Source organism: Entelurus aequoreus, linkage group LG10 (assembly GCF_033978785.1).
Source record: "Entelurus aequoreus isolate RoL-2023_Sb linkage group LG10, RoL_Eaeq_v1.1, whole genome shotgun sequence".
Lineage (NCBI taxonomy): Eukaryota > Metazoa > Chordata > Actinopteri > Syngnathiformes > Syngnathidae > Entelurus > Entelurus aequoreus.
In genome coordinates, this window is record NC_084740.1 from 79,385,116 (window position 1) to 79,399,315 (window position 14,200).

The following is a 14,200-nucleotide window of genomic DNA, read 5'->3' on the forward strand; positions in this document are numbered from 1 at the left end:
GTTAGAAGAAGCAAAGTAAAAAAATTCATGAATTTATTCAAACAAGTGAAGACCAAGTCTTTAAAATATTTTCTTGGATTTTCAAATTCTATTTGAGTTTTGTCTCTCTTAGAATTAAAAATGTCGGGCAAAGCGAGACCAGCTTGCTAGTAAATAAATACAATTTAAAAAATAGAGGCAGCTCACTGGTAAGTGCTGCTATTTGAGCTATTTTTAGAACAGGCCAGCGGGCTACTCATCTGGTCCTTACGGGATACCTGGTGCCCGCGGGCACCGCGTTGGTGACCCCTGCTCTATACATTGCTAATGTGGTAAATGACTATTCTAGCTGCAAATGTCTGGTTTTTGGTGCAATATCTACATAAGTGTATAGAGGCCCATTTCCAGCAACTATCACTCCAGTGTTCTAATGGTACAATGTGTTTGCTCATTGGCTCAGAAGGCTAATTGATGATTAGAAAACCCTTGTGCAATCATGTTCACACATCTGAAAACACTTTAGCTCGTTACAGAAGCTACAAAACCGACCTTCCTTTGAGCAGATTGAGTTTCTGGAGCATCACATTTGCGGGGTCAATTAAACGCTCAAAATGGCCAGAAAAAGAGAACTTTCATCTGAAACTCCACAGTTTATTCTTGTTCTTAGAAATAAAGGCTCGAACACAAAATTGTTTGGGTGACCCCAAACTTTTGAACGGTAGTGTATATGTTAATGTTTTGCATCCCCTGTCATCCTAGTACCCCCCCCCCCCCCCCTCCCCTCACCCACAGAGAGGAGTTGTACAGTCTGATGGCGTGAAGGACAAAATAGTTTTTGAGTCTATTAGTCCTACACTTGGGATGAAATTATTGGTTTGAAAAAGCCAAAATCACGCATTCCTATTTTTTTGGGTAATAATGACTAAAACAACAGCTATTCTAGCTGCAAATGTCTGGTTTTTGGTGCAATATCTACATAGGTGTATAGAGGCCCATTTCCAGCAACTATCACTCCAGTGTTCTAATGGTACAATGTGTTTGCTCATTGGCTCAGAAGGCTAATTCAATCCAATCCAATCCACTTTATTTATATAGCACATTTACACAACAAGAATGTTTCCAAAGTGCTGCACAGCCATGTTAAAAACAATATTAAAAACAATATTAAAAACAATATTATGCTACACCAATGACTGAATAAAAACAAAGAATAAATGAATAGAAAACCAATACAGAGACAAAATAAAAAATAAATATGATTAAAAACGATTTTAAAGGGTAAAACCAATTAAAACAGTAAAATAGACATCAAAATTTATAACCCTAACCCTAACCACACAGGACAACAGAGGACAGAAGACCACACAACTCACGTAGTGTTAAAAGCCAAAGAATAAAAGTGAGTCTTAAGACGAGACTTAAAACACTCCACTAATTGATGATTAGAAAACCCTTGTGCAATCATGTTCACACATCTGAAAACACTTTAGCTCGTTACAGAAGCTACAAAACGGACCTTCCTTTGAGCAGATTGAGTTTCTGGAGCATCACATTTGTAGGGTGAATTAAACGCTCAAAATGGCCAGAAAAAGAGAACTTTCACCTGAAACTCCACAGTCTATTCTTGTTCTTAGAAATGAAGGCTATTCCACTAAATTGTTTGGGTGACCCCAAACTTTTGAACGCTAGTGTACTTCACTGTGCAAACTACTAATAAAAGTCTCAATCTATCAATCAATCAATCAAAAATGCGACTTACACTCAAGTGCGACTTATATATGTTTTTTTTTCCTTCTTTATTATGCATTTTCGGCCGGTGCGACTTATACTCGGAAAAATACGGTACTTTTTTTTCTTTTTTTGTTTCCTGACATAATGTTTTGGGGTTTTTGGTCTTACAATACTGGAGAAAAGTCCATCTCAATTGGATGAAATTGTGTTGAGGACCGCGAGCACACGCCACGTTGCTGTCGTTGTTTCCCTTTCACGGGCGGAACTCTCCTTCTAGTCCTTCCTTTGAGCTGCGCCCGGCCTTTCAGCTCAGCGTGCAGGCGTCGCGTCTTGTGTTGCAAGCATGTGTCTGATTCTCCCCACTCTTGTCAAGGCAAGCGCACTAAACCCCCCCCCCCCCCCCCCCCGCCTTTACTTGTTTATTTTTCTCCCCTTTTTTTATTGATATTAGCCCAGGAGCCTCCAGACTGATTTGTCGCTAAAAGATGGACTCGCTTGTTTCCTTTTGTGTGCAAGATCTTTAAGCGGGGGCCTTCCTCCTTTGCACCACCACCACCACCACCACCACCAACCCCCGGCCCCTTTTGTGGCGGACGGGCCTTATTGGACTGTAACAGGCGTAACCCCCCATCCCCATCCCCACACACAAATCCAACCCAACCCCCCTTGTGTGTGTCTGCGGGACAATTCTCACATAGATTCGTGCGCAATTCCGCGTGTGCCCCCACCGCACTATTTGGTGTGCGGAAAAAAAAGAATGGTGGCCCCCGTCCTCCGCTCCTCCTCCCGTAACCTCCCCTTATCCCCATTCTCCGCTTCCCCTCTGTGAAATGAACACTTCAGCAGGCAGGAAACATTTAATCTGGGCCCCTTTTGAAGAAAATTAATTGAAACTTGTCCTTTCTCTTGTCGCGTCTCCTTTTGTTGTTGTTGTGGAACGACAAGAAGAGGCGTTATTCGCCCGTTTTTCCACAAAAAATGGTCTTTGTTGCGTGTTTTTTTTTTTTTTTATAAACCCCTCCTCAATTGAGTCTCGATTAGAGGGCCCGAGTTGTGAGAGCCATTGACGTCTAATGACTGCTGTACATGAGAGGCACAAAAGCACCCCTAAATCAGCCTCTCCAAGTGCATAATAGCTGAAGAGGCGGAGGGATGGAAACATGTAATCAGAGACGCTCCTAAAATGTATTTTTCTTCTGTTCCTGTCCGCCGCCGTGTAAGATATCGGCCTTCCCCCGTATCTCCCGTGGCAAAAAATAGATTTATCTTAACACCCTCTTTTCACACTCTCAGACGCACCGACCCCTCCGTCCGTCCGCCCCTTTACCCCCTGCCCCTCCTAGCTTTCACGTTGCCATGGCAGCCAGGCTCCCACCGGGTTGTGACCTCAGATGATTACAGTACAAAGCCTGTTGGGGTCTTGGAAAAAGAAAAAGAGCTTTTGAAGATGAAAAGTCTTTGATGGGTTTGTATTTATGCAAATCTCCTCAGATATGATTTATCCCGGCTGTGATTGAATGGAGAGATGATTAAAATTGGCCCTATTTTGGAAATCCTTCAATGGAGGCCTTGCTCTTTCAGACAGAGGAGAGTGTTAGCTAGTTTTTTTGTTTTTTTTTAGGTGGGGGGGGGGGTTTGAACGCGTACACTGCAAAAAGTCAGTGTTCAAAAACAAGAGAAAAAAATACAAAAATGAGGGGTATTTTACTTGAATTAAGCAAAATTATCTGCCAATAGAACAAGAAAATTTGGCTTGTCAAGACTTTCCAAAAAAAATTAGCTAACCTCAATGAATCCAAAAATATATTAAAATAAGTATATTCTCACTAATAACTAGAGATGTCCAATAATTGTAATAATAATACTATCGGCCGATAAATGCTTTAAAATGTAATATCGGAAATTATCGGTATCGTTTTTTGAATTATTTTTTAAAATTAAATTAAATCAACATAAAAAACACAAGATACACTTACAATTAGTGCACCAACCCCAAAAAACCTCCCTCCCCCATTCACACTCATTCACACAAAAGGGTTGTTTCTTTCTGTTATTAATATTCTGCTTCCTACATTATATATCAATATATATCAATACAGTCTGCAAGGGATACAGTCCGTAAGCACACATGATTGTGCGTGCTGCTGCTCCACTAATAGTACTAACCTTTAACACTTAATTTGACTCATTTTCATTAATTACTAGTTTCTATCTACCGTCATTTCCGGACTATAAGCCGCACCTGACTATAAGCCGCACTTGACTATAAGCCGCACCAGCTAAATTTAGGGGAAAATACAGATTGCTCCACATATAAGCCGCACCTGACTATAAGCCGCAGGATTTTGATGTGTAATTAGCGTAGTATATAGGAGTTCCTGCTACCACGGAGGGGATTGTCGGGACAGAGATGACTGTTTGGGAACGCAAAGCGTCCCATTTATTAACTATAAATCTTTCAATCATTCAATCCAACTTTCACATCTTTGACATGGCGAACAGCATTCGTGCAGAGTACAAATAATACAACGGTGCAAAGTAATACAAAGTGCTCGCCTGTACGTTATCAAAATAACCAGCCTACCGGTATATGAAAAGTCAGTCTTTAATCATTGTGTCATCGTCTTCCTCCTGCGTACTAAAACCACCGAAATCCTCTTCGTCGGTGTCGGAGAAGAACAGGCCGTAAATAAGCCGCACCCTTGTATAAGCCGCAGGGACCAGAACGAGGGGAAAAGTAGCGGCTTATAGTCTGGAAATTACGGTAACTGTTTTTATATTGTTTTACTTTCTTTTTTATTCAAGAAAATGTTTTTAATTTATTTATCTTATTTTATGAATTTTTAAAAAAAAGGACCTTATCTTCACCATACCTGGTTGTCCAAATTAGGCATAATAATGTGTTAATTCCTCGACTGTATGTATGGGTATTGGTTGATATCGGTATCGGTAATTAAAATTTGGACAATATCGGATATCGGCAAAAAAGACATTATCAGACATCCCTACTAATAACAAGTGCACTTTTCTTGATAGAAAAAAAAAAAAGAGACCTTTTTGCTCAATATGTTGAAAAATATTCTTAAATGAAGTAAATGCTAGTGCCATTATATTGACATAATGATATGCGCTCGGCATTACATTTCTTGAAACCAGCACACTTATACTAAAAACTAATTTATTGTTCTTAATGGAAAGGCAACAAGGCAAGCGCTTGTTACTCTCGGGGTCTCCTAGCCGCTCAGGCAAATCATATGGTCGAAAAATGCATTTTTCCATGGATAACATGACATCATCGCGCCAAGTGCGTGCTCTTTCAGTCAATTAGTGCGCATATATACAGCCCGGCCCCCGGCCAAAAAGTATGTTTATTGTAATTTTGAAGAATTTACCTGAATGTGCATGAAATATTTCTGTTGAAAATTGTTAGAAATGTCACATTTAGGACCAAAACACTTAAAACAAGTAAAACACTCTAACATAAAATCTGCTTAGTGAGAAGAATGATCTTATCCGACAGAAAATAAGCAAATATCACCCTTATTTGACATATTTCATCTTACTTAGATTTCACTTTTTGCAGTATACTCTCGGGGTCTCCTAGCCCAGGGGTCGGCAACCCGCGGCTCTAGAGTCGCATGCGGCTCTTTAGCGCTGCCCTAGTGGCTCTCTGGAGATTTTTCAAAAATAAATAAATAAATGATAAATGGGTTATACTTGTATAGCGCTTTTCTACCTTCAAGGTACTCAAAGCGCTTTGACAGTATTTCCACATTTACCCATTCACACACACATTCACACACTGATGGCGGGAGCTGCCATGCAAGGCGCTAACCAGCAGCCACCAGAGGCAAAGGGTGAAGTGTCTTGCCCAAGGACACAACGGATGGGACTAGGAAGGTAGAAGGTGGGAATTGAACCCCAGTAACCAGCAACACTCCGATTGCTGGCACAGCCACTCTACCAACTTCGCCACGCCGTCCCAATGTATGAAGAATGGAAAAAGATGAGGGGAAAAAAATCTATTTTTTTGTTTTAGTATGGTTTCTGTATGAGGACAAACATGACACAAACCTCCCTAATTGTTATAAAGCACACTGTTTGTATTAAACATGCTTCACTGATTCGAGTATTTGGCGAGCGCCGTTTTGTCCTACTAATTTTGGCGGTCCTTGAACTCACCGTATAGTTTGTTTACATGTATAACTTTCTCCGACTTCCTAGGACGTGTTTTATGCCACTTCTTTTTCTGTCTCGTTTTGTCCACCACACTTTTAACGTTGTGCGTGAATGCACAAAGGTGAGTTTTGTTGATGTTATTGACTTGTGTGGAGTGCTAATCAGGCATATTTGGTCACTGCATGACTGCAAGCTAATCGATGCTAACATGCTATTTAGGCTAGCGATATGTACAATAATATTGCATCATTATGCCTCATTTGTAGCTATATTTGAGGTCATTTAGTTTCCTTTAAGTCCTCTTAATTAAATTTATATCTCATGACACATGTAATATGGCTTTTAATTTTTTGCGGCTCCAGACAGATTTGTTTTTGTATTTTTGGTCCAATATGGCTCTTTCAACATTTTGGGTTGCCGACCCCTGTCCTAGCCGCTCAGGCAAATCATATTGTCTAAAAATGCATTTTTCCATGGATAACATGATATCATCGCGCCAAGTGCGTGCTCTTTCAGTCAATTAGTGCGCACATATACAGCCCCGCCCCCGGCCAAAAAAATTTTAATTGTAATTTTGAAGAATTTATCTGAATGTGCATGAACTATTTCTGTTCAAAATTGTTCGAAATGTTAAATGTTTAAATATTAACTGTCAGTTTACTGTACTGTGCCAACTGTACTACTATATGAGTACGTGTTTTCTATTGTTTCATTGGAAATAAAACAGCAAAGTCCATTTGGATGTCATCTGTTTTAATTATGAGACACAATTGTGTCAAAGTCATGATTTTTTTTTAATGCTTGAAATAAGAAATTATTACTTAAAAAAAAAAAAGTCAGTGTTCAAAAACAAGAAAAAAAATACAAAAATTAGGGGCATTTTACTTGAACTAAGCAAAATTATCTGCCAATAGAACAAGAACATTTGGCTTGTCAAGACTTTCCAAAACAAGTCAAATTAGCTAACCTCAATGAACCCAAAAATAGCTTAAAATAAGTATATTCTCACTAATAACAAGTGCACTTTTCTTGGTAGAAAAAAAAATTAGACCTTTTTGCTCAATATGTTGAAAAATATTCTTAAATGAAGTAAATACTAGTGCCATTATCTTGACATAATGATATGCGCTCAGCATTACATTTCTTGAAACCAACAAACTTATACTAAAAACTAGTTTATTGTTCTTAATGGAAAGGCAAAAAGGCAACGCTCAGGCAAATCATATTGTCTAAAAATGCATTTTTCCATGGATAACATGACATCATCGCGCCAAGTGCGTGCTCTTTCAGTCAATTAGTGCGCATATATACAGCCCGGCCCCCGGCCAAAAAAAATGTTTATTGTAATTTTGAAGAATTTACCTGAATGTGCACAAACTATTTCTGTTGAAAATTGTTAGAAATGTCACATTTAGGACCAAAACACTTAAAACAAGTAAAAGACTCTAGCATAAAATCTGCTTAGTGAGAAGAATTATCTTATCAGACAGAAAATAAGCAAATATCACCCTTATTTGACATATTTCATCTTACTTAGATGTCAGTTTTTGCAGTGTACCTGAGATTATTGTGAGGGAGGAAAAATGCGAGGACACAAAGTTTTTAGTCGACTAAAGGAGGGGCTTTTGAAAGCTGATGAAGGGAAAGAGGGGCAGGGGGGAGGTGGGCAGGGGGGAGGTGGGCTTTTGTGTGTTTCCAGATGATAGATTTTGGAATTTGGGCAATCCCACCGCCAGTCCAAGGCTCGCTGTGAACTGGTCTGTCGGAAGGAGGGGAAAAAAAAAAAATGGGAATGCTTTTGGTCTTTCAAAGAATTAAACTCTGGGGTTTCTTCAAGATGACGCCGAGGTGTGCTGGTACCTCGCTGGCATCCATAAAAGATGTGTATGCAAATGGGGAGTAATGTCGACTTCCTCAATCGTGTTTCTTCTGCCACTTGTGCATGCATGTGTATTTACATGAGCCTGGCGGGGGCCACGCAGAGCCTCAGAAGGGAAGGCGGTGCATGGGACTTCAGACCAAACTGAAGGAGAGGTGGGGGCTACCCCGGTGATGATGTCGAGTATTTCCTCCGTGTTTCTTGGCATAATGGCCGCTAAGTGAGCAGGTTGTCCAGATGCATATCAAAAGTATATTCCTGTGACGGATGTTGAAAGCTGCCGTATCGCTTACCGGTAACATTTCTATTCCTGTTTTGTTTTTTTGGGGTTTTTTTTATTTTTTTCTCCCCCTCCCACACACCCTTGAATTAAGTCTGGCACAATAGCGCAGTGTGAGCTCTTTGGAGTGGGCTAATAATGCAGTGGTAAGTGCACTTAGGGGTGGCAGCTGCACGGTGAGGAGCAGCAACTTCCAGTCTTTCCGGAGCACGACGCATCTTTTAATTTATTCATTTAAACATCTATTACAAATGAATACGGAGTCATCAAAGGGGGGGAAAAACAGCGGACGGGGTTGTTGTTATTAACGATGAAATTATGCGGCTGGTACGAGCGCGACAGAAGTCCGCGTGTGTCTGCCGTGGCGGAAAGTAGAACAAACAAATTAATCTGGTGTAATTGCGCCGCGCCGTGACGTTTTCGCCGTTTGCGCAAACCGCGAGCTAATGAGTCGTGCCGTCTGTGTTCTTCAGTTCGTTGACAGGTTTCAGCGCAGCTTGAAAGGACGGCCGCTGACGGAGCCTGTTCGCCTGGTGACCTTTGTGGAAACTGCTGTGGGCCTGCTCAACTTTAAGGTAAATTCAAAAAAGACCCGTCCCCTCGCAAACTGCCCCCGCCTACCAAACATATTCCCCCGAGATGTGTTTTGTTTGTTTGCCAATGATCAATTAAATGCATCCGTGCTGTCAAATTGAAAGCATCTTTCTTTCTACATTTTTGTCTTGTCTTTTTAAAAAAAAAAAAAAAAAAATGCTATGCTTTTGTAGCAACTGTGTTTATTCCAATTAAAGCAATATATATCAACTGACAGCATTAGGGCTGTCAAATGATTATTTTAATTAGGGATGTCCGATAATATCGGCCTGCCGATATTATCGGCTGATAAATGCGTTAAAATATAATATCGGAAATTATCGGTATTGTTTTTTTTATTATCGGTATCGTTTTTTGTTTTTTTTTAATTAAAGGCCTACTGAAAGCCACTACTAGCGACCACGCAGTCTGATAGTTTATATATCAATGATGAAATCTTAACATTGCAACACATGCCAATACGGCCGGGTTAACTTATAAAGTGACATTTTAAATTTCCCGGGAAATATCCGGCTGAAACGTCGCGGTATGATGACGTATGCGCGTGACGTAGAATCCTATACAAAAAGCTCTGTTTTCATTTCATAATTCCACAGTATTCTGGAGATCTTTTGCAATTTGTTTAATGAACAATGAAGGCTGCAAAGAAGACAGTTGTAGGTGGGATCGGTGTATTAGCAGCGGACTACAGCAACACAACCAGGAGGACTTTGTTGGAGCGCTAGCCGCGCTAGCCGCCCACCTCACCTTGACTTCCTACGTCTCCGGGCCGCCAAACGCATCGGGTGAAGTCCTTCGTCCTTCTGCCGATCGCTGGAACGCAGGTGAGCACGGGTGTTGATGAGCAGATGAGGGCTGGCTGGCGTAGGTGGAGAGCTAATGTTTTTAGCATAGCTCTGTGAGGTCCCATTGCTAAGTTAGCTTCAATGGCGTTGTTTGCACAGCATTGTTAACCTTCGTCAGCCTGGAAAGCATTAACCGTGTATTTACATGTCCACGGTTTAATAGTATTATTGATTTTCTATCTATCCTTCCAGTCAGGGGTTTATTTTTTTGTTTCTATATGCAGTTAAAGCACGATGCTATCACGTTAGCTCGTAGCTAAAGCATTTCGCCGATGTATTGTCGTGGAGATAAAAGGCACTGAATGTCCATTTTGCGTTCTCGACTCTCATTTTCAAGAGGATATAGTATCCCAGGTGGTTTAAAATACAAATCCGTGATCCACAATAGAAAAAGGAGAGAGTGTGGAATCCAATGAGCCAGCTTGTACCTAAGTTACGGTCAGAGCGAAAAAAGATACGTCCTGCACAGCACTCTAGTCCTTCACTCTCACGTTCCTCATCCACAAATCTTTCATCCTCGCTCAAATTAATGGGGTAATCGTCACTTTCTCGGTCCGAATCTCTCTCGCTCCATTGTAAACAACGGGGAATTGTGAGGAATACTAGCTCCTGTGACGTCACGCTACTTCCGCTACAGGCAAGGCTTTTTTTTATCAGCGAGCAAAAGTTGCGAACTTTATCGTCGATTTTCTCTACTAAATCCTTTCAGCAAAAATATGGCAATATCGCGAAATGATCAAGTATGACACATAGAATGGATCTGCTATTCCCGTTTAAATTTAAAAAAATCATTTCAGTAGGCCTTTAAATCAACATAAAAAACACAAGATACACTTACAATTAATGCACCAACCCAAAAAACCTCCCTCCTCATTCACACAAAAGGGTTGTTTCTTTCTGTTATTAATATTCTGCTTCCTACATTATATATCAACATATATCAATACAGTCTGCAAGGGATACAGTCCGTAAGCACACATGATTGTGCGTGCTGCTGCTCCACTAATAGTACTAACCTTTAACACTTAATGTTACTCATTTTTATTAATTACTAGTTTCTATGTAACTGTTTTTATATTGTTTTACTTTCTTTTTTATTCAAGAAAATGTTTTTAATTTATTTATCTTATTTTATTTTTTTATTTTTTTTAAAAAGTACCTTATCTTCACCATACCTGGTTGTCCAAATTAGACATAATAATGTGTTAATTCCACGACTGTATATATCGGTTGATATCGGTATCGGTTGATATCGGTAATTAAAGAGTTGGACAATATCGGAATATCGGATATCGGCAAAAAGCCATTATCGGACATCCCTAATTTTAATCATCAGTAAAACCTCAGTAAAACTACTACAATGCTATTCTTACATGTATTATTATCACTGGAGGACGAGGAATAGCTAAACATGCTTCACTACACACCGTAGCTCACCGGCATGAAAATGTAAACATCGAATTAGTAAATGTACTGCTCAAAAAAAAAAAAGGATTACTCCCTATATGTTTACAGGTATGTATGTATGTATATGTGTATGTGTGTGTATATATATATATATATATATATATATATATATATATATATATATATATATATATATATATATATATATATATATATATATATATATATATGTATCTGTTTATATATTTTTTAATTATTTTATTTCTGATAATTATTATTATTAATGTATTATCATTTATTTGTTTGTTTATTTAATTGTTGTATTTGTAGATATTACTTTGTCGTTGTTTTTTTTGCTGTTACTTTCTTTTCGGGGGGTGGTGGGTGGTATGGTTGGGATATAAACAAAAAACATTTGGACATTTAGGGCAGACAACAGATATAAGATGTATGTGAATATGATGTAATGGATAGGAATGTCTAATGCTGGATGGCAATAAAAAAAAAAATGGAAAAAAATAAAATAAAAAAGAATTAGAACTCTACGGTTTAAAAAAAATAAATAAATTGTAAACAAACACCATTGGTGGATCTACACCTGACATCCACTGTAATGATACCAAGTGCAGGCGTGTATCAAGTCGATACTACTATTATAACGTCGATATTTTATGGCATCGCAAAATCTTCTTTAGTTAAAAGAAAATGTATATTATGTTTATAAAGTCAGTAAATATGTCCCTGGACACATGAGGACTTTGAATATGACCAATGTATGATCCTGTAACGATCCTTGGTATCGGATTGATACCCAAATTTGCGGTATCATCCAAAACTAATGTAAAGTTTTAAAGAAGAGAAGAATAAGTGATTATTACATTTGAACAGAAGTGTAGATAGAACATGTTAAAAGAGAAAGTAAGCAGATATTAACAGTAAATGAACAAGTAGATTAATAATTCATTTTCTACCGCTTGTCCTTAATCATTTTGACGGAATAATAGAATGGAAAATGACACAATATGTTACTGCATATGTCAGCAGACTAAATTACTTACTACTAAAAGACAAGTTGTCTTGTACGTTCACTATTTTATGTATTTATTTCGCAATAGGAAACATATGTTTAAAGTACCGTAAGATTTTTTGCTAAAATAAAGCAAATAATGCAATTTTTTGTGGTGCCCTTTTATTTAGAAAAGTACCGAAAAGTATTGAAATCATTTTGGTACCGGTACCAAAATATTGGTATCGGGACAACACTACTCTGCAGTGCACATCTTTGTTGGCACTATTATGCAAAACACAAACGTCCACTGCAGAGAATGCTGGTTGTCAGAAATATTATTATTATTATTGTTATTATTATTATTATTCCAAAGACTACATGAGGGACTTTTTTGTCATTTCAGGCATTTTCTTGTGTCCGTTTTGCCATCATTTTGGTTCTATTACCCATATGGAGGATATACAGTAATTGTCCACTGGTGTTCCATTTGTTTTACCGTATTTTTCGGACTGTAAGTCCAGGTTTTTCTCATAGTTTGGCCGGGGGTGCGACTTATACTCAGGAGCGACTTATGTGTGAAATGATGAACACATTAGCGTAAAATATGAAATAATATTATTGATGTCATTGACGTAAGAGACTAGACGTATAAGATTTCATGGGATTTAGCGATTAGGAGTGACAGATTGTTTGGTAAACGTATAGCATGTTCTATATGTTATAGTTATTTGAATGACTCTTACCATAATATGTTACGTTAACATACCAGTTGGTTATTTATGCCTCATATAACGTACACTTATTCAGCCTCTTGTTCACTATTCTTTATTTATTTTAAATTGCCTCTTGGTGAGGGCGGTCGCATTTTTCAGTCCTTTCCATCGAGGACGTGGAAGACATCTACCTTTTTGGCACCGTGATCGCGGGGCACCTGCTGATTGGGCTGGGCATTGCTCTGGTGTATCGTCAAATTCGGAAGACGATGGCAGCCACTCGAGGAGCCCAACGGCTGTTCGTCGCAATGGAAGGATTGGGTCGGGGCTGTGGGAACACAGACTGCGGCGATTTCTGATTTGACTGGCAAAATGGATCTCATCTTGGAGAAGCTTGCTGAGAAGGAAGAATTAAATTGAATTTGAGAGATCCAGCACGGACACACAGAGCAGGCAGGTCATTGTTTTTTGACTGCTCGAAGAAAACAACATCTTAATCTATGATTTGACTCCCTCGAATGGCCTTGATGCTATCAGGATCAGGCTGTTCTGAAGAACTCCCCCGAGGACTCCTCAACGATGACCTTCCTTTTTTTCAATAACACCTGGTGTCGAACTTTGAGATTGGCCCCAGTCCACAAAAACATTTCAACATCTCACCCAAGTTAATTGGGCATACATGCCCCTCCCCCAATCAACGCCTTTACCACTGCTTAATTCCTCCGGGGTTGTGGATGGCTGAGTAGCGCTTTATAGCGGCAGCCAGCCTCCAGGGCCCCAAATTCCCCCCCCCCCCTCTGTTGCGAGTTGTTGTGATTACATGTATCATGTTTATGTGTGCCATGCTATGTGAGTTTTTTTTCCTCGGACTCAGTCTGGACCCCTCCTGAGGGTCCAGCCTTAGACTGATATTTTTAACTCTTCCCCCCTTTCCCAATGTCACCTTTTTCCCACCTTTTTAAGGAGCGCCGTAAGTGGCTGATCTGTTGGCGGTCCCGTCTTGTCCCCCTGTAACGTATGTCTGCTCTTAGTGGGACTGTGCCCAAAATGTAATTTCAGTTCTTATGTGTCTTGTACATGTTAAAGAATGGACGACAATAAAGCATCTAGAATCTTGAATTTTGAAATGTCTATTCTTGGTGTTGGCTTTTATCAAATACATTTTCCCAAAAAATGCGACTTATACTCCAGTGCGACTTATATATGTTTTTTTCCTTCTTTATTATGCATTTTCGGCCGGTGCGACTTATACACCGAAGCGACTTATACTCCGAAAAATACGGTAGATGGAATAGAAATTGAAAGAGTAAATGAAACCAAATTTTCTAGGTGTAATGATTGATGATAAAATGAACTGGAAATCTCATGTAAAAAAAAAAAATAACATAAAGTAGCAAGAAACACGTCAATAATGAATAAAGCAAAACATGTTCTAGACCAGGGTTACCAACGCGGTGCCCGCGGGCACCAGGTAGCCCGTAAGGACCAGATGAGTAGCCCGCTGGCCTGTTCTAAAAATAGCTCAAATAGCAGCACTTACCAGTGAGCTGCCTCTATTTTTTGAATTGTATTTATTTACTAGCA

General features: G+C 39.2%; 1 protein-coding gene across 2 annotated transcripts in view; it reads left to right on the forward strand.

The window, feature by feature from the left end:
• The window catches only part of clybl (citrate lyase beta like), a 159,857-nt gene that overhangs the window by 116,212 nt on the left and 29,445 nt on the right, over window positions 1-14,200 (forward strand). The window contains exon 4 of one of the 2 annotated variants that reach the window (XM_062059757.1): window positions 8,522-8,623. The exons of the other annotated variant lie outside the window; for it this stretch is intronic. Within the exon in view, the coding sequence (XP_061915741.1) occupies window positions 8,522-8,623 (102 nt within the window). The remainder of the gene's footprint in view (window positions 1-8,521; window positions 8,624-14,200) is intronic. 2 annotated transcript variants of the gene reach the window in all.